The sequence below is a fragment of the Mytilus edulis genome, chromosome 10, assembly GCF_963676685.1.
Source record: "Mytilus edulis chromosome 10, xbMytEdul2.2, whole genome shotgun sequence".
NCBI lineage: Eukaryota > Metazoa > Mollusca > Bivalvia > Mytilida > Mytilidae > Mytilus > Mytilus edulis.
The window spans coordinates 59,196,973-59,224,218 of record NC_092353.1 but is presented as its reverse complement, the minus strand read 5'-3'; the positions used below and the strand labels follow the sequence as shown (position 1 = coordinate 59,224,218).

Genomic DNA, 27,246 nt, shown 5'->3' with positions numbered 1-27,246 from the left:
ATGTGTAAGATTGTAGACTACGCAATCTAAATTTATTACACACGATAAAGACAAATGAATAAAGAAAAACTGAAATTTAGGATTTACTGACAGAATGAAATGAAACTTTTTACAGATCTTCTTGCTAATATATCAGTACCACTTTTTGTCGCTGGACACTATTTAACCCATACACATTTGTATTTCAGAATTTGAACGATTAAAAACCAGAAACAACGTTGTACATGTATGTGATATTTTGCTAAATGTTAAGTAACTTTAAAAAAACTTTAATTTCAAATTTAAACCAAATCGATCGTATGACTTTAATTTACAAAAATATGTTTTCATTAATAACAATCGTTTAACATTTCCATATAAAGTATATAAAGCAACTTCAAACCTGTTAAATATACTTCAACTATCGGTTAAAAAATTCGAATATATCTAAACACAGGAAATCTTGTAGATTAGGTTCCAATCTACCCAAGAACTAGGCAGTGGTAAAACATGACATATAGAAACCAACTCAAGGTCAACGAGCGGTCGTGTCCTTTTCCACTAGAAATTACCAATTGAGGGGAGCTTTGTTTGAACTCTGTAACTTGCTATCATTCTAACCAAATGTTATCTAGAGATTTTTCGAATTACCAGACACGCTGAAACGAAAGACCTATCACCTTAACTCAGGATGAAGGTACCTTCAAAATAGCATGATTAGGTCGGTGGTGGGTTTTTTTCGGTCATGTTTGGAATTTTTTTCTAAATTGCCTGATTCTTACAAATAGATTTGGAAGATGTGGTGTGAGTGCCAATGAGACAACTCTCCATCCAAATAACAATTTATAAAAGTAAACCATTATAGGTCAATGTACGGCCTTCAACACGGAGCCTTGGCTCACACCGAACAAAAAGCTATAAAGGGCCCCGAAATTACTAGTGTAAAACCATTCAAACGGGAAGACTAACACTGAGGAGTAAAAACAATATAGGTCGATTAATAAAGCTGAATGATTGGTTGCTCCCTAAACGTCAACCCGCAAATGACATGCATATTTAGGACGAGATGCAATGTGGGTCGAATGAAAACAAACGTTAAATACAAATGGAATAAACACTTGAAAGAGATGATATGCTGGAAAAATCCATAAAGAATACCCTACAAGAATAAGGTTGAACCTTAACATATTAACATATATCGTAATGCAAACATCTATAAAAGTAAAACAGATGTGTTCTTATGTTGTATATCAATTTGCATTGCAGCCATTTTTTTAAGTTTCGGACAGGTTTGATTTCCACTCTAATACCGTCATATTTTTTAAAGGAGATTATCAGCAAAATGCACTTTGATACTTTGATTCTTCGATCCTATTTTAGACCCCCTGATTGTAAGGTGGCATGTCTAATCAGTCATGCCCGATAAACTTTTTGTAAAAAGAACCTCAACTAAAAGACCTACACTGGGTTAGTAAGTTCGAGGTTCAATAGGTAAACAAAGGATATCCGATACGAAATGAGATCGTCCCAGGTATCATAGATCAATTTTTTGCGTTAATTAACAACGAAAACGGTTCTGGAAGGTTTATTAAATTTAATACATAATCCGAATTAATAGTATTATATTATCTAAAGGCGATTAACATAACATTAATCGTGTAATAACTAATTTAGTTTGTATAGCCAAAAGCATTGTATTTTTGTTCACTGTACGTGTATATCTGTTTTGGTAAGAGGCGTCCCGTTCAAAATGTATGTCTTTCTTGTATCGAGCTACATGTTTCGCTTTTCTAAATACCCCTTTAATCTGGTTCGGTCTGTTTCTTAATTGTGTTGTAGTTGAAGCCATTAATTTTTGTTATCTTTTACTAAGTCGATAGTACTTCTATTTTTGTTATTTTTAACTATGTCCATAGTACTTCTATATTTTTGTTATCTTTTATTAAGTCGATAGTACTTCTATTTTTGTTATCTTTTACTATGCCCATAGTACTTCTATATTTCTATCAACGAAGCTTACTAATTGAATAGAGGATTGTAATTTTAAACTCACTTGTTGCGGAGCATTGTTCGGAAACTATAGCAACTGCTTTTTCTATTTCATCCGTCTTTGTTAGATTTAATTGTACAACATTTAAGTTTCTAAGATTCCTATTTCTTAGTTCGCATGCTCCTTTTCCATTGAAATTTAATACACCAGCAAACACAATAAACCCAGCATCGACTAGTCTGTTAGCTCAGTCGTGTCCAAATCCTAGAGAAAAGTAACCGACATGAAAATATTAACATGATGGAAATAAAGACAACTCGGACCATGGCAACACGGACCACTTTAGAATATGATGTGTCTTCATGGAGAAGGTAACCTTTTCCCCTTTTCACTAATCAAGCTCACTTTCCGCGATTATCAACATTTAAATAAGTACATTCATTGTAAGTACTTATACATAGCTTTTGTTATTTTGTACTGACCGTTATGGGATATCTGCCACAAACAACAACGGTAATTTTTCCTTATTTGTTGCCGCAAATTGTATGACAGAAAAGTGATATTTTAAAGTTTACTTTATGTAGACTCTGGGTGAATTGACGCTTTTAATATTTAAATATCACCCCTGGTTTTGGTGGGGTTCGTGTCACTTAGTTTTTATAATTAGTTTTGATATTGTGTTTTGTGTAGTGTTGTTTGTCTTTTTCCTTTTGTGTTTTTGCCATGGCATTTGTTGCGATTGATGAGTTTGAATATCACTGTGCCTCTCTTTAATAGACATTTGTTGTTTTTATAGTGATTAAGATGATAACACAATGTTGACTACTGTACCCCTATTTTTGACATATTTACTCTTTGAGTATGTTTGTTTTGTTCACGCATTGTTGACAATGTAATGAAATTTGATGCGACTGTCATATAAGTGAGAGGTTTAGCTAGCTATAAAACCAGGTTCAATCCACCATTTTCTACATTAGAAAATGCCTGTACTAAGTCAGTAATATGACAGTTGTTATCCATTCGTTTGATGTGTTTGGACTTTTGATTTTGCCTTTTGATTTTGGACTTTCCTTTTTGAATTTTCCTCGGAGTTCTGTATTTTTGTGTTTTTACTTTTTATAGACACTGTCTGGTATGCCAATACAGTATGCTAACCAAGATATAATTTAGGTTTTATTCGTGTCATTTGGATGAAGTTTCATTGACGGAATCTACACATCTTCTTATAAGATAAACAAATATCGGAAATATTCAATCCAATGTGTGATGTAGTTTAATACAGACCAATACATGGTAACGGCTCACATGTATCACATCCCGTTATCAGAACAGCCTTTTTATTTACAGGCAAAAATTCCTTGAAGTTTCGTTCCGTAACTTTGAATGCCAAATAAAATATCCCAAAGCAGATCAAACTTATGTAATTCTCAAAGCAAACAATAATTATGCACAACAGTTCACTTGTTGTAAATAATATGCGAGAAATCAAAGTTATATCCATTCTTGAACGTCAAGTAAATCTAGCTATCTAACGCACATACTAGATAAGACACGATCTGGAAATAATTGTATTGAACTAGAATCGTATTATCAACAGTATATCATAGACATGTATTACTGTGGATTTATTATTATTCGTTGGATACCAATTTTCGTGGATTTCGTTGGTAAAGGTGAACCACGAATTCAAATGTTCAACGAACAACATAGTTTCAATAGTTATCGTACGCAGATATTGGGAAAACCACGAAATCAAATATCCACGAATATGCAAGCTTTCAGCAATCCACGAAAATTGATACTCACGAAAATAAATGAATCCACAGTAGATGTACCAAAATCGGTATTATCATTATAGAAGATTTATGATAAACTGGACAAGTCCTTTGTCAATTTACATACTGCCTCTTTAATTGTAATTAGAACGGTTTTGGAACAACTGGTACATGCATATAATTCAAATGATATTCAATGGTATACAGTGTTATGATAGACTTTGATCTTCAAAAGAGGAAGTTTTACTTGGGAAGTGTTACCTTTGATATATAAATGTACAGCAAAAAAAATGTATATCTACAGTAACTTATGTTAGCCCAAAAATGTTAAATCTGCACATTTTTATTCTTCAATCAACGGGATTCGAACCCCTTCTTGTGTGACATCATGACAACACCGTGTTTACTATGTCCAGCGCCATAGACCACTTGTCGATTCATTGAAGTTTTAACCATTGTTTCTATCAAGAGTAAAGTTAACCGCAACTTTGCGACTACTTTAGATTCTATAGGCTTGTATGCAGGTTTCGACAAGACCACGAAATCAAATATCCACAAGCATGCATTTTCATTTATCCACGAAAATTGGGACCCACGAACAGAAATGATTCGACAGTATATTCAAATAAAAGTTTGGTTTCTGAGACTCTCTAGATCTTTGACTGTATCGCACGTAATCACATCAATACAACTATACAAGACAGACAAGAATGAAAATGGATACTGAATGTTCAACCAATTGTTAAAAAAAACGGGACAGCTTGACAGAACAAAACATCCTTCAAATTTAAAAGAACTCTTCAAGTTGCTATAACAATTCCAATACCTAACCTTTATGATGAAAGCTCAAAATTAGATAACTTTCGATAGCACTCTTTTTCTTATTCTAGATTTCAATCCCGCTCCACAAACTTCAGTCGACCAAACTTCAAGTAGCAATCGCTTAATATAAGTTAAATAAGTATGATGTATTTGAAAATATTAATCACCCCATATTGTAAATAGGATATAACATGAATAATTATATAGATATAGTTATAAAATAGGCACAAACAAGAACCACAGTGGCAGAATACGTTATAACCATCATGAAATTATCCAGTCCGTCACACACATCCTTCCACGTTATAAATATATTATCAGTTTTACTTTTCATATTGTCCTTCTCGCCATCTTTGCACATCGGCTTGACGTGGGTAATTCTGTTCCCCCTTTGCCATTTTCCCCCGATAAATTTCAAAAGAATGTTCATTTTTGTCGATTCCTCTCTGTAATAAAGTGATGTTATGTAAATGGTAACAATAGCAATAATTCCACTCAGCAATATAGTCGCTATCATTATGATTAGTAAAAGACTCATTGGATTTGACGCTGCAGGTATAGACGTTTGCACCATGGACAGAAAAATAGTATAAGATAGTAATACTGTCATTGCAAGTCCAATACGTTCTCCAGCCTCAACCGGAAGTAAAAATACCAATGGATTTAAAATACTAAATAAAATGAAAGGACAAATCACTATTACTGTGTAATATAACGGTGAGCGTTTCAGTGTTAGTTCAATTTTAAAAATAGAATATCCGGTTGACGGACTTGTCACAATATTCGATACCAAATCCCAATCAGAGTTTGGTGTGAAGGAGGATAAGTCAATGGAGTTTGAAACTGCTAACAAACGTATGTCCCTCTCATAAACACCCCAGGCAGCAAACTCTAGTTCACATGTTTGTGAATCGAAAGGAAATTTGTATATATTTGTACTACACTTTGAAGATAATACCTCACCAAACGATACAGTCGTAGAGCCATTGTAATCGATTGTCACAGACAGTTCATTACCTAATCCCAAAGGTTGTAATGTACCAACAGAATTTAAAAGTACTAATGTTGGTGTCCAAACGGTTGTTTGTGGCACTATTACATATTCAGCATTGCCATATGAAGAAGGTGTCCATGAAAATTCACCATCAGTCCAGAAGGCTGATATTCCAGCCGCTATCTGCAAAGTCTCTTCCACCTCTCGAAATTGGGTGATTGTCATCAAATGAAATTGCAATGTTACTTCTAACGGAGAAGAGAAATCCGAATTTGGAATTAACGATTTTTGGTGATTCGCTAAAATATCACTGTAAAGTTGTTTCATATCTGATAAAGTTTGACTATTTCCAGAAGATAATATGCAAAGCAAAAACATAAAACTAACTGTTGTATCGATGTACATTGTTATTTACCAATGAACAACACATCTAATGAGAAATGGTGTTAAAAAAATCCTTTATATCCTTTGAATAAGTATGTCGTGTACATAACCTTTCGAATCATTCAAACATTATTCTATTTAAAAAAAAATAGAACAGTAGTGTAATTTCATAAGTGACTAAATATCTTTCAAGCAAGTTATTAAAGCTAAATCACAATTATATTATTAATAAAAGTCCTGTCACGTTATTTCAAAGCGGTTTAAATATTTGTCAATCAATTTACTAATGGGAGACTTAATATCAAATTGATCAATAATAATTTTTACATTTTTGTTTTGGTGTACATGTCAATATCTTTTTAAGATAAAGTGAATTACTAGAACAACAGAAACGTCAGGGTGAGAGGGGTGCTTATTATGAATATTATGTAAACAAACGTGCGACTGTAGATTATTATTAGAAAAAATAATCTCTACTCATATATTGAAGTTTTGTAAAAATAATCCCTACATATATTTATACATATATATATATTTATTTAACCACATCAATACCTATTCATTTAATTCGGTTTTAAAGTGTATAATTCGAAATATTTTAATGATGTACTTAGGTTACTGGTAAGGTTAATGTATTCTTGTCAAATGTTCGGACTCCTTGTTTTTTTTTCTACGATACAGGGTAATATATTTCGCCAAATAACACCCATTTTTCTTTTCATATAAGACTTCAATAGCTCAAAAAAGGTCATTTGCCAAAACTAAAGCAGATTATATATTTCATATCTTTCGATTTGAGACCCAAATAATACCTAGTCTGAATATTTTAATCTTATTTTGTTCTAACTTAAAGTATCAATTTTTAAATTCTAGAGTTGTTTTTTTTTAATTTTACCCATGCTCAGCCTGAACTATATTTATGTGTCTCTATAAACTTTTCAAATGATAATTATGCTAACCCACATGGGTCATCTTTTATGAATAACTTAATATAAATAGGAACACAATGGTTACATACATTTAAACAGAATCTTAAAATGGACAAACAATTGGCATACCATATACTGTGGATCAGGATCTGCTTACTCTTTCGGGGCACCTGAGACTAACCCCCGCTTTTTGATGGGATTTGTGTTTTGCTCAGTATTTGGTTATCTATGTTGTGTTTTGTGTATTGCTTGTCTGTTTGTCTTTTTTCTTTTCTTTTTTAGCCATGGCATTGTTATCTTTTTTTCGACTTATGATCTTGAATGTCTTTTAATTGGTATCTTTCGCCTATTTTTTTTACTAGGGATTAGAATTTTACCTCGATGAAATTGCCACCCAATCATATATTTGATAAATTAAAGGATGCATGGGATTTGTTCACCTGCGTTCATTTTGTCATGAAATGTTCTGTTTACGCTCATGAACACAAATTTTAAGTCTTTTAAGATTAACTAAATAACAAGGCTTATAACACAAATTCTTTAATAAAATGACTATTTACATTTTTTTTAAAAACGAAACAAATAAACGATTCAGGCTGTTCCTGGTATAAGCAACCCTTGATAAACAATAACACAATTTTAACCGTTTGCATTTCAAAAAGCTCAACACGACCGCACACGATCTGATATTGTAACAAAATGGGAGGTTTAACCTGGTTTCATCAGAAATATGGCAGTGATATCCATTCCTTGCGTTGGATGATATAGTCGATTGTTTATTTTTTTCAGGTTTTATGGACTTCTCACCTTAATAAATTTACCTTGAAGATTGTTATTTTTGCTAATAGTTTCATGCAATCTGATTTTGGTCCTTGATCAGATTTCGTCTGAAAAACATTTTTTTAACAATTGCACCTTCCGTCTGGTTTACCTTGACATATCTCTAATATCTTTGAAAATCGAATACCTTATACAACCCTTGAAGAGATTATTGATATGACCAAGAGTAAAGCCATCCCCGAAAAAGGCCTCGGAACTAGGCATGATGGAAATGCATTTCTAAATTTAGAAGATTTCCAAAACAATTTTAATAAAATATGCCAGAACCAAAGTACAAAATAAACCGTTATGCACGTTGACATGTTACATACTAAAGTGATTTCATAATGAGTCGTACAGATCTAAAATGCCGGCGATTAGAACGCCGTCTAAGTATATGAAATAGTCTAATATAAAACCCTTTTAATGACTTCATGCGGTAAATGTAGCCGGTTAAGACCATAAACTAGACCTAATCACAAACTAATAGATATAGGAAGGTGTGGTGTGAGTGCCAATGAGACAACTCTCCATACAAATAATACATTGTTGACCCCGTCGCCGACAATTTTGACTTACCTGATAAGGTTGTATATAACTCAGGTCGTAATAATTCAGATTTCTATCACAATTTTGACCTACCTTGATCGCCTGATACAAAAACTGTGCTACTTGAATAATCAATTTGACGCAGTCAGCATCAGTGCCGAAAAAATTATAGGTTTGAACTAAATCTCCTCTCTGAGGAGCCATAGTTACCGAGTGGTCTACGTAGGTCATCTATGATATCACAAGCCTATCAACAATGAGGTTGTGTATTCAAACCCCGCACATGGCATGTGCGTTTGACTCTATTCTTAAATTGTCTAGGACTATCAGTTTTCCTTTCGAAGATCGATGGTACTTTCCAGGCACACTGGCTTTCTCCCCCGACCTCCCCAATTAAGCCAGCAATCAGATATTCAATCTTATTCTTGAAATAACATCACGTTCTGGTGAATTTATCTAAATTGCATGTACTAACTAAAAGAGTTAAAACCGTTATCATTATATGAAAACTACATATAAATTTTGGAATTGTATTTCGCTATATTGTTTGTGTTTCATTCGTACTGAAAAGAAATGAAAAGTTATGTGAAATAGGAAAAACGTTCAAATGTTACAAGTGAGGTGATACACTATGTATACTGAGTCATTGTCTTTGAAAGAGGATTTCTGCTTATAAGGAAGCTATTAAACTCATTTTCAACTGCTGAAGTTGAACACATCCCTTTCATGGTTGTTCAAACGCCATAGCGAATCAGATATGTGTTAAGAAATATCTGTTTCACAGATGACAACGGGTATGTTTTAATTGTATGTATGATCCAATCCTTTTTTCCGCATACTTTACCGACCAAATACCTGCGTTGTAGCTGTGAGCATTACGACGGGTGTTACATTGTAGAGCAGGATCTACCTACTCTTCCACTCGATGCTTGGTGTGGTTTGTGTTGCTCAGTATTTAGTTAAAAGTTACGTTAACGTTTTGTAAACTGTTAATTATTTATTAGGTCATCTTCTAATATATCAGGTTTTTTAAGTTTGTATTTTAATTTTTCTTAAATGTACTAATCTCGATCATCATTAAAGAGGCATAATTGTTGAATTCGCGTTTCAGAATCTAATGCATCCTGGGTAATATTTTCAAAAATGTACACAAAAACGTCCTGATTGGTTAAAAATGTCATAAGAAATGGAAATTTTACCAATGATGTGACGTTATCATTTTGGGGTACGAACAATGAAATTACCCATAGTCCTTTAGATTCTATAACGGCCAATTGCACATCAGGTGCATTTACATTGGTGCCGTTTAATATGATTAAAAGATATAAATAACTTGCGTATTCAAATAAAATCTTTGGTAAAAAAAATGTATTTTGAATGTCCCTTTATTTGCTCTAAGCTTTTGCAGATTGAAATAACTACTCAGTACTTGAATCCTTGTAAATAATGAAAGTAAGTTATTTGTGAAAATATCCCGCTAAAACTTTTTCTTACCAGACAATTGTATTGCAAGTAAATACATACATTTTACAAGAACAAAAATCTATTGGCTTTTCTACAAAGTACAGAGTAAGCGATCATTTATGAAAATGAGATCTGCAATAATGAATTGTTCTTCAAATTCTGTATTTGAAATATGTTCCTTGAACATTACCCTTTGAAGTATTAATTTTTATAACGGTTTATTTCAGAAAATAAATGAAATCTCACAAAGTAATTAGAAACGCATTAGGATTATTAAAGTGATAATATGTTTAAAAGCCACACAATTAAACCCATTACAAATAACTCAATGAAAAGTTACTACCATGATGGTACTTTTAAGTGGTATATCAATATTAAATTAGTCTAAATGGATTGACCGTCCGATAAATAATAGGTGTCAATGAATGATGTGACGTATAATTATTTTACGCATGCAAATGTTCAACGATGCATGTATTTATTAAAGATTTTGTCACTAATTGTAACTCTTGATTGGTATACAAATAATTTTCTATTCAGTGTATGTCTTTACCAGGGGGACACTTGTGTTGCTCTAGAAAACATATTTCACGTTGTGCTACTTGTCATGTTTGATAATAACATAGATTGTTTTGCTTTTTTGCTTTTTTTGTTTTCATGGTTTTGTTTGTTAAATGTATTTTGTGTTTGTTTATATTATTTGTCACAAACTTATTGTTCAGAGTTTATATGACAATAAATATTTGAATTGAATTGAATTGATAATAACTGTTTTTCAAAACTTAGGTTTTTCTTTAAAAGTTGATTCCATGCATGTTATATGCTATAAATATACACTCGATTTCATAGGATTGCTTCAGTTTTTGTTATTGAAAAATTTAACCGAAAAGACAACGTTGACATTTGCTACTGATGTCAGCTCTACTGCATTTCTGTTTTGTAGTTAAAAGCGTGTATTTCACATTCATTCACAAATTTCAACTATAAAGGAAGATAACTCAATGTATTCTATTGAGTTTCGAGTTCACAATATGCATTTCAACTTATAATGGTCATACAATTGTCCCTTTCTTTTCTCAATTATTTAGGTAATATTCAGTTTTTTGATTGCACAAAAATCAGTCGATAAGTTCGAAAGTATTTAGCAGGCAAACATAAATAACGAGCAACATAAAAAATAATACAAGAGAGTTGTCCCATATCTTGCTAAGGGCTTAGGCCATATATGCCTAGAGGTAAACATCCTTTGTGTTTTGAATAATAGTAACATTTTGTAAATATCTTTTTAAAAAATACACACAAATGACGCAGTTTTTGTTTTATGTCACCAAAGGGAAATTTATTATTTTGCTGGTGACGCCCTCAAGACTGAACAGCCAATAGCAGAAGAGAGAGGGATATCGCTCACGTATCACTTTTTAAACAAAAGTATAGAAACTCCAATAACAATCAGCCACATTATGCTGCTTTTGATGTTAAATTAGTGCATCTTGTATTGATAAATTCCTGCATCTCGTATTGTCTTAGATACATATATCAATTCACTAATTTATAGAATGAAGCATTTGTACTTTTGTTAACTGTATAGTGTTTTTGGACATTGCTAAATATTTTACAGTCTTCCAGTACTGGCATGAAAATACGAATTAAGTGGTAATGAAAGTTAGTTAAATAATATTTTAAAATCTTATTTCATTAAAGAAAGTATACATCTATACATCTATGTCACGCTTATTAAACAGTTTTGAATTTTCAAGTATTTTGGTCTCGAGAATTGCTGAGGAGACAATGATTGGTAGATGTTTTTAATGACGTCTTTAAACCTAATCCATTGACCGTTGGATTTAAACCGATTATTTTAAGATACGTGATTTTTTAATATGAAAAGAAGGAGATGTGGTATGATTGTTAATGAGACAACTATCCAACAAAGTTCAAATGAAGTGTATGTTGTTATTGGTATTAGACTTGCTTTCAAAACATGTACTGTGTTTCTTGAATGTTTTTGATAATTGCTTTGTGCTTTGTATCGATCAAATGAGTAAAGTCATTTTCAACTGATTTTAATTGTTTGTTCTTATGTTGTGCTGTAACATCACTGCCAGCGTAAGGGGTGGATTAGTCGCCTACAAACATGTTTAACCTCGCCAAATTTAGTATGTGCATGTTACAGGTCAAAAGGCTTTTATTTCAGTGGTAGTCGTTTGTTGCTGTGTATAATTGTTGTTTGTTGTTTACTGTTTTGTACAAAAATCAGCCTCGTTTGGATAGCTTGCTATGCAATATTGGTGTTGGTCATTATTGAAAACCATATTATGGTGATATATTGTTTCTAGCTTCTTCGTGATTTTGTTTGTAGTGGAGAGTTGTCATCTTATTATTTTAATATCGTCAGGTGAAGCTAAATATAATCTGGACACTTTTTTGCAAATAGTTCATTTTTCGTCTACCCTCTTTACATACAGAATGTAGTATTATCATTATTACTTGTGGTGTCAGTGTGATTAAATGAGGTTATTTCAACCATTTATCTTTGCATCTCAACCAGAAGCTCAAAAATGGTGCATAAAAGAAAATAGAATTAAAAATTGGAACAGGATAAGCTCTTCGCTCTAACATAACGATATACAAACGGTATACTTATAAAACAAAAGTATATGCAGTAGAATACCGTATTAAACATTATTACAGTCAGAGAGACCAAGGGTAAAGTGTTTTAAACGTTTAACCAGTTGATAGACACCTATACCTATATACAGTCGAACTCTTTATATATAAAGGGTTATATTCCGATAAGACAGACTAACGCACGTAATAAAAGAAGACACGATCTGCAATACCTGGAACCTACTGTACAATATCCAAACACAGAAACGGTTCCATCTTGATTTAAGCTATACATAAGGCTAATGTAATGACTCAAGAACAAATGTTGAAGTATTTTTTTATCAATGTTATTGTCATGCAAAGTATGACTATAAAAGGATGACTGAAAATATCATTTTTGCTTCATTTTGGCAGTTTGAATCATATTTCTTCAATGTATTGCTATAAATGCGGTATCAGTTGTGACTATTTTAGAGAAAACTGTATTTGCGACAGTAAAAATAAGTTTTACGAAGGCTAAGCTAAAATACCATTCTAGTGCCACATATTAAAATGAATTTCATTTTAGTAAATATTTTGGCTAAAAAATTCCATAAATGAAAAAACCACGAAACTGACATATCATCTTTGGCTTCTAAACAATGTGACGTCACAGATATACTCCCGATGTCAAGCATAAACACTAGACGTACGCTTATGAATGGTTAAGATATTGTCAAAATGAAAATTTAAAGGTAAAAAATGTGACTTTTTTGTTTATTTTTTTGGAAATTACATGTCAAACAAATGTGGTTTTCAAAATGGTAGTCTTTCCTTAGTTAAGGTCTGGTAAAACGTGGAATCTAACTCTTCAAAATATATGCAGACGTCCAATGAATATTATCGTTCTAAACGAATTGTATTAGAATGTATTATATCTTTATCCTGATTGTAAACAATTTGTTGTAAGGAAACAGTATGTAAGTGTTAAGGTGGTACCTAACACTACAGGGAGATAACTCTGTAAAAATCAGCAAAACGTTTTAATCACGTTGTATTGTTAGGCAAATATTAAGCTTCTCAATGATCAAAATTAGTGTTTGTCAAACTGCTATATATCCAATGAAATTTTTCCGAGAAAGTGTGTGGTTCAAGGTTTTTTTGGGTTTTTTTTTTGTCTAAGGGTCAAAATAAATATTTTGTCAAAATTTTATAAAAATCAAACGAGCCAAATTTATTTTAATCAAGGTGTTCGGTACCACCTTAAGATTTCTTTATGTATATCCTATTACGTCTATATGAATATTTTGCAAAGAAAAACACGTTTTTCAATGAGAATAATGATAAAAAGACAATTCCGAACCAAAAAGCATGCTTATGCTTGTTCATAGCTAAAGAATGCCGGAAGAGTTTCTTGAATATAATATGTTTTCATAAATATTTCCTTTGTTAGTTAAAGTACAATTTCAAATTCATCTATTTTCTCTTTTTCAAAGTTTTCTCTTTAGTTTAATGTATAATTTGGGATAAAACGTTCAACCGGGAATACCATATTAAGTTATTCAAAGATATTACCATGCAAATGAAAATCGTCAAGATTAAAAATTGGAACACATCTTCTGTGATTTGAAGATATGCATAATTCGTATGTGTTTTCATAATCACTGGGTATTAAAAGGATGTTAGTATTTGTCAATTGATAATTTTGGTATTTGAACTGCGTCCTTCTCAATATTTGTAATTCTTCAACACATTTTTTGAACTCATTAAATTATGAATCATTGTCTCATTGCAATAATCTATAAATTTGGAAGCGAATGCTTTTTTAGTAACTGAAACTTAACATACTTATCTAGTTAGTCTTACATCTGGAAATGATCAAAAAGTTAACTTACAATTATGAAAAATACTGTTATCAAAAAAAGCATTATAATGTACGAGACAATCAAAAACAAAATATCCAGTCCATAACTTACATCCTTCCAATTTACATTTCCGTGTGGAGAAGAAGTTTTACAAATTGCAGGTTTTTCATCGGTAATTGGAACTACAGTAACAATATTGTCTTTTCGGGTCCATGGTAGTCGAGATCCAATCAGTTTCCAAAAAGCATTCATTTTCTTCTTGTCTTCTCTGTAGTAAAGATACGATATGCTTATGGACATAACAACTATAACACCACTGATTACGATAGTCATTATCATTATGATTAACAAGTAACACATGGGATTCGACGAGGCTGGTATAGCTGCAGAGACTAAGGTAAGGAAAATGGCGTATGACAGAAGTATAGTCATACCAAATCCTATGCGTTCTCCGGAGTCAACAGGAAGTAGAAACACTAGCGGGTTTAGTAAACCAAATAGAATGGTCGGACACACTACCATAACACTATAATATAAAGACTCTCGTTTGATTGTAAGAAAAATCTCAAATGTGGAATACTGGTTCCATATCACAGCCCGTGAATGATATGATGTAAGATTCCAGTTGGAGTTTGGTGTGTAAAACAACATGTTTATTGGATCTGAGCTTTCTATTAACACGGCAGTTTCTGCTGAAAGTCCCCATACCGCGAACTTCAAATTACATGTTTGTGAATCGTAAGGGAATTTCGATATGTCCGTAGTACACTTAGCTGACAATATACCACCTAAACTCAAGGACACATTTCCGTCACTGAAAATAGTAGCAAGATTGTCTGTATTCCCTTCAACCGGTGATAAAATATCGACGGCGTTTACTAAAGTCATTGGAGGCTTCCAGATGTGTTTACTTGACACAATAGTGTACGGTATGTTACCATAGGAACTAGGATTCCATGATATCCCAGCATCATTCCAATCACAATGCAATCCACCTAAAACTACAATAGTTTCATCAATTTCTTCAAATTTAGTGATGCTCATCAGATAAAATGTCATTTGTATCTGTAACGGCGTGCTATGATTTAGATGCGGTATGACCTCTTTTTGGTGATTAGCAAAAACATCGACGAATAATTGCTTTTCATCGGAGAGGTTTTGTCCACTGCAATAATTCAAGACAAGAATGACCAAAGTCGAAAATAATGATATGGTGAACATGGTCATTCAGACTTTATCCAGCAGCAACAGAATTAATTTCAGCAGAAGGACTTTGTCCACTTACAAATGACGTAAGTTAAAAATAAAAATACGTTCAATATGGTCATTCAATCAACATCTAGAATCGTTGCTGTGAGGATATTTATCTTGAAAGTTAAAACTATTAGCGTTCGAACTAAGCAGCCGATTATTTTGAAAATGAAAGAAAATATCATGTTTAATTAATACATTGTAATAAAACATAAATTAGGTTCTATACAAATATTTAAATAGGATATTTTATATTTTGATGTCAATAGTCTTTATAATATAACCGTTGTGTAAATAGTGAGTTAATAATTGTTATTGCTTCTTCGTTCAGTGGAATCAATTTTAGTTGAAGCCTTGATGAATAGACACCAATTTGCTGCATTCAAGAAACTTTCTGCGTCAGCTAATATTTAACCCAAGAAATAATTATCTATAATATTTATCTTGTTGATCACTCATTCTGCTTTCGTCATCAGTGGTTTTGTTAATTTGCTTGATTTGTAAAAAAAATATTACCGGTATATCGGAAATTCGAAGACAAGTTAAAAGTAAGAATGGGATTGTAGACAGTGTAAATTTGCATATCTGTATAGGCGATAGAATATAATCATACCATACACTGGTCTCTCATACAAGTGAGAGATTCAGCTAGATATAAAACTAGATTTAATCCAAAATTTTCTACAGAATGAAATGTCTGTACCAAGTTAGGAATATGAAAGTTGTTTCCCGTTCCTGTGATGTGTTTGGGCTTTTTATTTGTCTGTTGCTTAGAGACTTTCCGTTTTTAATTCTCATTGGAGTTCGGTATTTGTGTTACTTAACTTTATTACTCATTCTGCGTTCGTTATCAGTTGATAGGTGAATAATTGTGCACTTTGTGTTAAAAGCATGAAATTTGGCAGGAACCTCATTTGGACCATTCTAAACAAATTTAGCTATGGAGGCAAGCTTAATTTTTCCAACTTCCGGTTTTATCATCAAAATGGCGGACAAGCATTTAATAACTAGATATGGTTATTTATTTCTCACAACTAGTAGTTAAAAGTTGCTAGCTAAACGGTAATATTACTGTGTATTCATGGATTAACATAGAGTAAGATATTGGTGAAGATCTAGGGATATTACACTCAGATTTTTTCACTTCCGGTACAAAATATCACAAAAATACAGGGGCAAAATACATATGTTTTAATGAAAATAAGCAATGTTGTCCAATAAAACATACTTTATGACCTAATAACACTATGGGTTTGTTGTCAAATTCACATATTGAGAGACTTGTCATTCACATTCGCCACCACATGCACACAAGGCAGTGCATGGGAGGGCAGTCTGTCCACATTTGCATCGACCACGACATCCCCGTTTGCATCCACAGTGAATTAACTCTTGACATGACGAAGATGCCTCTGATATATCGCTCCAAAACGGTTGCCATTGATCGCTTTTGTCTTTTATCCAACCAAATGCATTTGGGCTAGGCAATTGTGGTTCCAATTTGAGACATTCACCCCAAACAATCCCACCTTGGTAAATGGAACGTTTGGTGTGCTGAAAAAGAGCTGATTGCGTTGGTGGAATACCTTCAATGGACCTGCCTTTTTGAGCGAAAAGATGTTTACGTGCCTCATTCACCTTCTCTGATATATTTGTTCGATCATACATCAGTATTACAAACCGTTCAATTAATGGCATTATAGTGGTTTCAACATTCACAGTCCTTGGTTGGTCTCTCATTACTATGAATGGTCTTGTGACATCATTGAATGCCATCCATGTATCCCATGCTGTTTTTTTCCCTTTACCCGCAAACGATGAGACGGTATCGCATCCAGTGAAGGCATGAAAGACAGGCAATGCATATGCTTTTTCTAGTCCTAAAGTGTTAGCTAGCTCATGAATAGAAATGTATCTGAAGTGTTTCCCAGTCCCAAAGGCAACCCATATTTCAGCTGCATTTATCGCATGAAAGCAAGACACAACAATTACTACTACATCGGTATCCACTGTCCGAATCATCACTCTAGTATGTCCTTCTTTAATGGCATCTGCAATATGCACCATGATTCTGGTATCAGCTTCTTCCTGATTGCAAGGTGCAAGGCCTAACATGTCATCACGGGGTGGATTACACAAAACATGCTGTCCATCTGTAGCAATTATTGTCTTTCCAAAAATGTTCTCATCCATCAGTTTATGTGACAGAAAATGAAAGAGCTCTGTTTTGTTTTTATGTTTGAGAAAAAAAGGTTCTTCCGGATTTTGGACGGTTCTTACTCCTCTTACTCGTCAATCTTCAGATTAAAACTGTTTCCTTTTTGTCATGTTATTCATGAACAGTATATGACAGTTTGGAGTTAATTGCATAGAATCATAGTAAAGAGTCTAAAAAAGTCACTGTGATCGGAGAAAAAAATATTTTGGCACAAAATCGTAAATTTTTTTTTTTCTAGCTCCGGTTGCCACTATTAATACCATTACGGACAATAACTACCCCTTTAAGCGAACCCTTTATCAACCCCAACTTTTCATACGAACTGGCTCTTTATACATAATTCGTTTAGTATAATATCTATTTAACAGTGTAAGTATGTGTACATTTTTTAAAATATCTCTTTTTAAATAACAAATACGACACTTTTCTTAATTATGTATGTTGTTTATGAGTTCAAAATCTGATTGATAGTATTATTATTTGTATCATTATTACAATTATATTTCATCCTGTAACTATCTTTTATGTTTTGCTTCTGAATATCATGAATGTTTTAAGATTCTTTTATATGAATAGAAATGAGTTATATGCCCTTTAATAAGTTCAGATACGAGTGTTGTGTTTTCATAAGTAAATTAATATTCTTTTATTAGTATTATGCACACTTCATGACAAAATTAGTTTGAATAAATATCTATGCGTTTCTCGCAATTCAATGTGTAATTCTAAAATATATGTCATATATTAAGTTTTCTTAATTTCTGATTTTCCTACAATGAATCGTCATGACATGATCATATTTGCCAAGAAAGAATGATATAATTGTCGGAAGACTATTTCAGTTTAGGAAGCATACCGAAGAATCATCGGCAGTTTAATTCATGTTATCTTTTCATTGAAATTCTGTAGCGTTGAATTTGTTATTAGTAATTGAGAACATCGTTTTGTCCTGTACTATTGATTCTGTTGCAGTATGAAATCGTCACTAAGGTATACGACTGATAAAGGAGTTTGGACGGCATGATTTCTTATCAATAGGTCCAAGGACACAGTTATCGTCCTTTGGTTTTCACGAATATAGTCCCTAGTGTAAACAGTGTATAACCTGCATGTTTTATTTGATACGCTTTCCCAATTTATTTCTTGATATTAAATGCATGAAATATTAAGAAGGGATATGTAATTACATGTTAAAAAAATTTGGGTGATGTATCTTTATGTTAAGTAGTGATTTGGTCCAGTGTTAAAAGGTCAAATTTTATTACCTCTGAAGCTGTCAAACTGAATTTCACACCCCCTTAACACAGAATTGTCAATATTTTGAGTTAGAGCTGGTAGAAGTTTCTATAATTTTGATATTATTTGTCTCATTGGTAGTACACTACACTGTAAAAAATCTTTTCAAGAAAGAGCAGGTGCGATTTTTTTAATTTGAATTTAGTGTCTAAAAGAAATGCACTACGAAATATCTGTGTTCTCGGGCCAGTATGTTTAGTTTGCGCTCAGTAATTTAAATAACTACTTCTACGGTATAACTTAATTTATTGATTTGTCTGTCTGTGTTACACTTTGTTAATCTGCAATTGCGTTTGAAACGTCCAGACTCGTTAACAAAACATGAACTTTTGCAATTTCTATTTGAATCTGAATGAATTTTTAGGTGACAATCCAAAACATAGACGTTGATATTTGTGCTAAAGTTTTTTGTAGTTGTCAGCCCAAAAAAAGTCTTCCGTGTAATAAAATTAACGGTACCAATTTTCTTGCACCAGATGCGCATTTTGACAATACATGTCTCTTCAGTGATGCTTGTGGCCAAAATATTTGAAATCCAAAGCTTATATAAAGATGAAGAGCTACAGTATAATCCAAAAGGTTCAAAAAGTATAGCCAAATCCGTGAAAGGAATCAGATCTTTGCATGAGGGAGATACATTCCTTAATTTATAATCATTTCTATCATTTTGTAATAGCAAATTTTAATAACATAAAAAATCTCACAAAGGTGTACTGATTTGCTTGTACTTATTGTAGCGTTATTTTAGAGTAAAGTCCTTTACCTCGACTGCTTGTTTGTACACTTTGTTATTCCATTGATCGAGAATCAAAAAGAGAGATTTGAGATCCAGCACTATAATAGTTTTCCAACCTTATATATATAAATGTGCCTTTCCCTACGAACCTTGGCTGTGAGTGTCTTCTGTCATATTTTAGTGCTTTTTTATTTTTCTGGAATTTCTGTTATTTGTCAATCGTTTATAGTGCTGTCAAAATATATTCACACATATCAAAGAACTGTTCAGAGCTTGAGTTCTTGAATTTACATCTGTCTTTCGTTGAAGACTGTTGAAGTACAATGTATGCTGACCTCCATTCATACTTCACTAGACTACTGAAAATTTAACAAAACAAGAGCTTGATTTTTTTTTTTTTATTTGAGTTTTATTTGAATGTACCTTTTATTTATTTCAAGCGCGTTGATCTTAATTTCAGTAAATGAAACACAATCTTTGACAGTTACTGAAACCAGATTCCGATTGTGCGAAGAAGACACCATTATAAATATGTGCCTAGAATTTAACATTTCAAACAGTTGTAGTTGTAAGAAATTTTTAATTTTCTGAAGTTTTTATAAAACAAAATGAATTTAAATTTTAATTTGTATTTAATACGAATCACATGATTCTTTATTTTTGTCTACAATTTAATACACTTTGCTATTCAAATCACAATTCCATATGAATTAGAGGAAACATTAGTTAACCGAAACGTTGGAATGTGTAGAAAATTGACAGGAGAACCCTATACCGTTAGTCGGGAAAGTGGTGTAACAGCACCAAAACAAACTTTTAATTCCCGTCTGAAATGACCCGTCACAACACATCGGCTGGTTGCACAAACACAAGTTACCTTTACCAAAAGAAACAAACACAAATAAAGCTTGGTCAACAAATTACAACTTAAATTGTATAAATGAAGGTCTTTCAGACTGCAATACAACTGTATTAATCCGTTACAAGTGAAACATCCAACATATTTAGTTTGAAAACGTCATGAATAGTCTTGTAAAGCAGTACCGTGTGCAATACCTAAATATAGAACCGAAAGTGCAGTTTATGGGCTAGTACATGTAGTATGTTTTCAGTGACTAACTTGGACTTTTAAACAGCTTTTAATAAAATGGTTCGCTGAGAGCAGCCTGATACGACCAATAGTATTCAAGCTTGATACTGTCTGAATTTGATTGTTATAAAATTTTTGACATAATATAGGATTCTGACACTAAAAAACATCTATTGCACAATACTGTTCCTTCGAAAAAAATTTAAATTTTAAAAATTTTGAAGAAAAAAAAATACGAACCCCTTAAACCCCCCCACTACTTTTTGAACCCCTTTGGAGTAATTACCCTCTAACTCATTCGCAACCTCCTCTTTGTAGTATGGAACCTTGTAGTACAATTTTAGAGAGATCCATTCAATTAAACACAAGTTATTGTCTGGAAACTAGAAAAAAATATTGTTTTTGGCCCCTTTTTTGCCCCTCATTCCTGCATGTTTTGGACAAATACCCCTAAACTCTATCCCAGCTATCCCTTCATGATATGGAACTTGTAGTACAATTTCAAAGAGATCCATACACTTACACATAAGTAATTGTCCGGAAACTACACAAATGCCTGTGTTGGTCCTTTTTGGCCCATAATTCCTAAACTGTTTGTACTATAACCCCCAAAATCAATCCCAACTTTCCTTTTGTGCTATTAAACCTTCTTGTAAAATTTTATAGAGATCCATCTCAAACTAAAGTTATTGTCCGGAAAACCAATGTGTCTTCGGACGACGACGACCACGCTGACGACGCAGACGACGACGACGACGACGACATCATAGCATTAAACGATCCCAAAATAAATTTTGCGGTCGTATATAATCTAATTTCTTTAAAGGGGCATTAGCTCCGAGTTCGCAAGTGAATAACTCGACCTCATTAAATCAATTTCCATGTAAACTTCAATTGAACCCGTTAATTAGAAATGCTTAAACTAGGGTGTTCAGCTATAAAAAGAAAAGAATGTCAAAATTGGTATTCAAATAAAACCAGGGTAAATTACTAAACCATTCGGTTGACTTATTTAATATATAAAAACTCATCATTATACAGATCAACATGATTATTAAAAAAAAAATCTATAATAATTTGATTTCAAACAGACTATAGAAAAATCCATTTGAACGAGTTCGTTATCTATTTATATTTATATAAAAAAGAATATGGGGTTTGATTGTCAATGATTCACAAGAGACAAATTGACACAAAACTGAACTACTATGATTCACCATACGGCCTTCAACAATGAGCATTTTGTCTTTTCGGGGCCTTTCATAGCTGACTATTCGGTATAGCCTTGCTCATTGTTAATTAAATTATATATAAATATACTAAATAAATAAATGATTTTGAAAATACATTGAAGGTATAAAAATTCATGAGAATTCCGAATGCAATTATGTTATATCCGGGCACTCTGGTTCTAAACCTTGGTTCCATCTGGGTTTTCTGGTTCTGAACCTTGGTTCTTTGGTTCGAAACCATGGTAACTGGTTCAACATCCGGGTTGTTTGGTTAAGGCAACACAACTTCTTGGTTTCATCTGGGTTCTATTCTAGATCATTCTTATGTTCCCGTTGAACATAACAAAAGATAACCGCAAGTCTCCGAATAAAAAGGTAAAGTAGGTCAAAGACGCTAAAATTATTTTATAACATTAAACATTTTAGCATCGACGGTAAAGGAAGCCATAAGGTATTTATCTTCTCATTTTTATGATTTTGATAAGGAAACTAGATAAAAAATAAAGCATCGTATAGATTTTTAAAGCAAACCGAAGTATACAGTACACCGAACATCCTTTAATTTAATTCAGTCGTTTTGTTTTCTTTATTTTTTCCTTTACTCATCCCTTATTTACGTAAATATGTCTAGACAGTGGCGGATCCAGAACTTTTCTTAAGGGGGCCCCGCGCCAGTCATGCTTCAATGATTCCCTATATAATCAACCAAATTTTTCCCACGAAAAAGGGGGGGGCGCCTCCCCCCTGGATCCGTCTATGCTAGAAGTTTTAAAACCACGCAATTAGGACATGTTGTTTATATGGCTAACGATATGTGCATCTAGCCATTCTTGCATATATATTTGATTGCATATTTATTATCAAGTTCGACTGAATTTTATTTAAATGGCTTTTTAATAATGTCAGATTTGAAAGAAATACATGTGGAGTATATGTAACAAATCTTTTTGTTCAAAACAGAATGTTAAAAGACATATAAAGGAAAGTGATGATTAATAAGTTGGTAAGCTTTAATTAGTTGGAAAAAAAGTTATAAAATATAATAAAATGTATAATAATGTACAATAATTTGTCAAATTTGATACTCATTTAGTCAGTCATTGTGAAGGGCATGCATATAATCATTCGGCCAAAAATAAAGAAATCAAAATTAAGATTGAATATTTTTATAATAAAATTATGTGTACATGTGTTAATGACAGTGCTAGTGGGATATGTACCACCAGCACAATAGTCAGAACTTCTGTGTTGGCGCCATGATTTAGGGGCATAAAGAGTAACACGAGTCCGTCTGTCCCGAACGTCTCATAAAAAACGGGTTCCACTCTCCTAACTTTAGTTTGCCTCAACCAAATACTACAAAACTTATACACACTATATAAAAGAAGCTGGTGCATGAGTGCCAATGAGAACTCTCCACAAGAGACTAAATGACACAGAAATTAACAATTATTCAATGTAGCCTAGGTCACCACACGGTCTTCAACAAATGAGCAAACAAGAAACGAGAAAACAAACGGTCTAATTTATGTACAAAAAATAAACGAAAAACAAGATAGGCACAAGCATATAAAATAAGGCGGGGTTAAACATGTTAGAGGGATCCCAACCCTCCCCCTTATGTGGCATGAGTGCCAATGAAAACTCTCCACAAACGACCAGATGACACAAACACTAACAACTATAGGTCATATTCAGCTTTCAACAATGAGCAAAGTCAATACCGCATATAGTCAGCAATAAAAGGCACTGCAATGACATTGTAAAACAATATTCAAACGAGAAAATAAAAGAACAAATTTATGTGCAAAAAATGAACGAAAAACAAGTGTGTAACACTTAAAAAACGACATTCACTGAATTACAGACTCCTGACTTACCACAGGCACATACATTCCGAATAAGGCGGGGTTGAACATGTAAGCAGGATCCCCACCTCAACACAATATCAAATTTCAAATTTTTAAGTGTCACTTTAACTGTTCAAGAGTTATCATGTCCCTTTAAAAACATAAGAAGTGCTGACTCTTTTGTTTCCTTTCTCTTAAATAAGTCTGACTCAATCAAATGTTAGGAACCTTATACGCGATTCACATTACCCCATAACACAGATCTATTAAGTTCGATATTGGGTCCCGATGGCGTCACTGTTCATGAGTTTTTATATGTAAAAAGTTGTGGTACGAGTACCAATGATACAAATGTCAACCCGGAGCCTTGGGATAGGAAAACTGCTAATTCTATTGTTTCCGTTCTTTAATTTTAATTTGCCTCAACCAAATGTTTTGAAACTTATTCACAATGCTTATGGTCACAAAACGGTCAAAATTACGCGAATCCTGCATCTATATGCGGCAGTTTACTCATGTTTTTCACAAGCAGGGCCATTTATGGTTAATAGACATATTCTACATTTATTTCAGTAATCAGCTTATTTACTTCCATTGAATTCTTCTTTAAATAGACTGAACTTGCACATTTTTTCAGGATCTCGGTGCAGTTAGTAACAGACAGTGATATTTCAAGTTAAATGTGACCAACTTAACAAAGTGTTTCACTAGATTGAGCTCTCTGTCTAAGTGTACTTTAAAGGTTCTTAGCATTGAGTTCAGTTTATTGTTATGCGTATACCTTCTGTGTGAATTTTTATGATGTAAAAGCAGACTATCCATACATACATGTCTATGAAATGAAATCTAAGGTAAAATGATTGAAACATTTTGCATTATCTATCACACGATGCTACTGAAGAAGTAAATTGTCTCACTTGATATACACTGAAATTAAAGGATTTAGTTTCATCTGAACCAATTGAAACATTCTTAAAAATTTAGAATGGAAATGTGGAATGTGTAAGAGACAGTAACCATGTCAAAAGAGCAGAAAGCAGTCAAAGGCCACTAATGGGTCCTCATAGCTTACTATTCGGTATGGGCTTTGCTCATTGTTGAAGGCCGTAAGGTGACCTATAGTTGTTAATGTCTGTGTTATTTTGGTCTTTTGTGGATAGTTGTCTCATTGGCAATCATACCACATCTTTTTTTATATCTTCAACAAAGCGAGAAAATCCCTCGCCCATAGTTCAGATGACCCTTAACAGTACCAATTCAAACTCCAAATCATAAAATAAACTTACAATTAAAAACATACAAGACAAACAAAAACCAGAGACTCCTGACTTGACGTCAAGGTAATCATAGTACCAAGAGACACATCCAATATGCAAAGGTCAAGAGTCAAAAAGTCATAGTCTGGTCAAGAGATCCTTGTCAAAAAAACAAATACAAAGCGGGTTTTGAGAAAAGGGTCATCGTGGTACACAAAATTAACAATATATCTATATATCTATATATCTAATATATCTAAGAAGATGTGGTACGAGTGCCAATCATACCGTTAATTCTCCATTTAATTCAAACAAAATATACAAGTTTTACATTGAGGGCAAAGGTCAAGCTCACATGAAGTTTCTCGTGCCAATAGACTCATCATCTTATGACAATACATCTACATGCCACATATTCAGAAGCAAGGTCAATTGAAAATTATATTTTGAGGTCAAGGTAATATACTGAGGAACACACTGCAACATGATGACACACCCAAAGTGCATACATGTAGGTCAGGAGTCAAAGTCTGATCAAATGTTCCATGTAAAAAATACACACAGCAGTCTTGCACGAAAGCTCATCATGGTACACGTAACAATGTCTTATGTCATGATGCACTACACATGCAAAATATTGAAAACCTAGGACAGAGACAGAAACACAAGACATATAACTAAACTCAATTGAATGGTTCTTGTATTGCAGGTCACTACAATTGCATTCAACAAAGAATATAAATTCTCGCAACAATGCAAAGTTAAACCCGTCTTTCACTAAAGTTTGAGCAGGATTTTTTGCAATAAACGCTTGCGTTAAACAATGGAAATTAAAACTGTATATTTATATAAACTATCAATCTTGTTTAAACATAAATAAATATATTTAAATTAAATTAACAATGAGCAAGGCTATACCGCATAGTCAGCTATAAAAGGCCACGAAAAGACAAAATAATGTTACACAATTCATGAAAACTAACGGCCTATTTTATGTACAAAATATAATGAACGAAAAACACATATGTAATACAGCAAAAACGACAACCACAGAATTACAGGCTCCTGACTTTGGACAGCCACATACAGAATGTGGGGTTAAACATGTCGGCGGGCGTCCAACCCATCCATTATACTTGGGACGTTGGTGTACATGTACATTTTGTAACAGTAAAACATAAGAACTAACTATAAAAATAAGTTGAAAAAGCTTAATTCATCGGATGGATACATCTATAAATACATCTAAAGAAAGAAAAAAAACACAGAGTGGACTTGGCACGGTACCAAACAACAAAAGGATATCTTTGTTTATGTTTATATCGGGTTATATGATCGTCGGCTGTCTTCGGACGTCACCTCGATTGTTACTTAGATAGCGTCTAGACTTAAATACCCAGAAATGCTGAGACATATTATTGAGTCCGAGAAACGTAAATTGTTTATTTTAGACTATCTATTATTTTTATATACGTTTTAGTTTGTTACAAATATATAGATATCAAATATGAGAATTTGAGTCAAATCAATGAACGTATTTGACAGCTAATGCCACTGTAAAGAACCATTGTATAAACATGGCAGGATGTTGGACCATAAGTGTTATTAAAATGGTTAATTTCTGCGTCACTAATGCACTTTTGTTGCAAAAGGCATTTGTCCGTATGTACCTTATCGTACCTGACCATCATTTTATATAAACGTCTGGTTTCTTTATTCTTGATCCGTATGTTTGTCTAGTCGTTTTTAATTTGTTCGTTAGTACACTGTTTCTAATTTTCGATTTTTAACTCCCTCTTCAATAGATACATTTTCAACAGATTAATTATTGCTTGATTACTTATTGTCACGAAATTTGAAAATATCGACTAAAGAGATAAACTAATTAAGTTGATATTATAACCGTAAGTGATTTTTAATCAATTTTAATGTGCACATAAATACCATTTAATTTAGATTTTATCGACGTAAGCAAACAGTTTAGAAATGAGACTGTGGATTGCAAACTAAATCTTCATTAGATTGAATATAGAATAAATCATCAACCAAGAAGTCAGTGCCTCCGTACTAACGTGCTTTATATAAAAAAAATTACAAACTTTTCCAAAAAAGTTTATTACTATTAAAACTATTAGGAACTAAGGTTTCAATTCCATCGGAC

The 27,246-nt window shown here is 32.8% G+C and overlaps 3 protein-coding genes across 3 annotated transcripts; all 3 read right to left on the bottom strand.

Moving 5' to 3' along the window:
• Positions 1 to 3,860: 3,860 nt before the first annotated feature.
• On the bottom strand, positions 3,861 to 6,054 carry LOC139491564 (acetylcholine receptor subunit alpha-type unc-38-like). The gene has a single exon (XM_071279321.1). The coding sequence runs from the start codon at positions 5,963 to 5,965 to the stop codon at positions 4,766 to 4,768; it is 1,200 nt and encodes a 399-aa protein (XP_071135422.1). The 5' UTR covers positions 5,966 to 6,054; the 3' UTR covers positions 3,861 to 4,765.
• Positions 6,055 to 13,231: 7,177 nt separating this feature from the next.
• Positions 13,232 to 15,215, bottom strand: LOC139492864 (acetylcholine receptor subunit beta-type lev-1-like). The gene is made up of 2 exons (XM_071281016.1): positions 14,268 to 15,215; positions 13,232 to 13,312 (listed from the first exon to the last, which is right to left on the bottom strand). The coding sequence occupies exons 1-2, from the start codon at positions 15,213 to 15,215 to the stop codon at positions 13,232 to 13,234; spliced, it is 1,029 nt and encodes a 342-aa protein (XP_071137117.1).
• A 1,059-nt stretch (positions 15,216 to 16,274) lies between these two features.
• On the bottom strand, positions 16,275 to 17,616 carry LOC139491563 (uncharacterized). The gene has a single exon (XM_071279319.1). The coding sequence runs from the start codon at positions 17,598 to 17,600 to the stop codon at positions 16,692 to 16,694; it is 909 nt and encodes a 302-aa protein (XP_071135420.1). The 5' UTR covers positions 17,601 to 17,616; the 3' UTR covers positions 16,275 to 16,691.
• Positions 17,617 to 27,246: the final 9,630 nt, after the last annotated feature.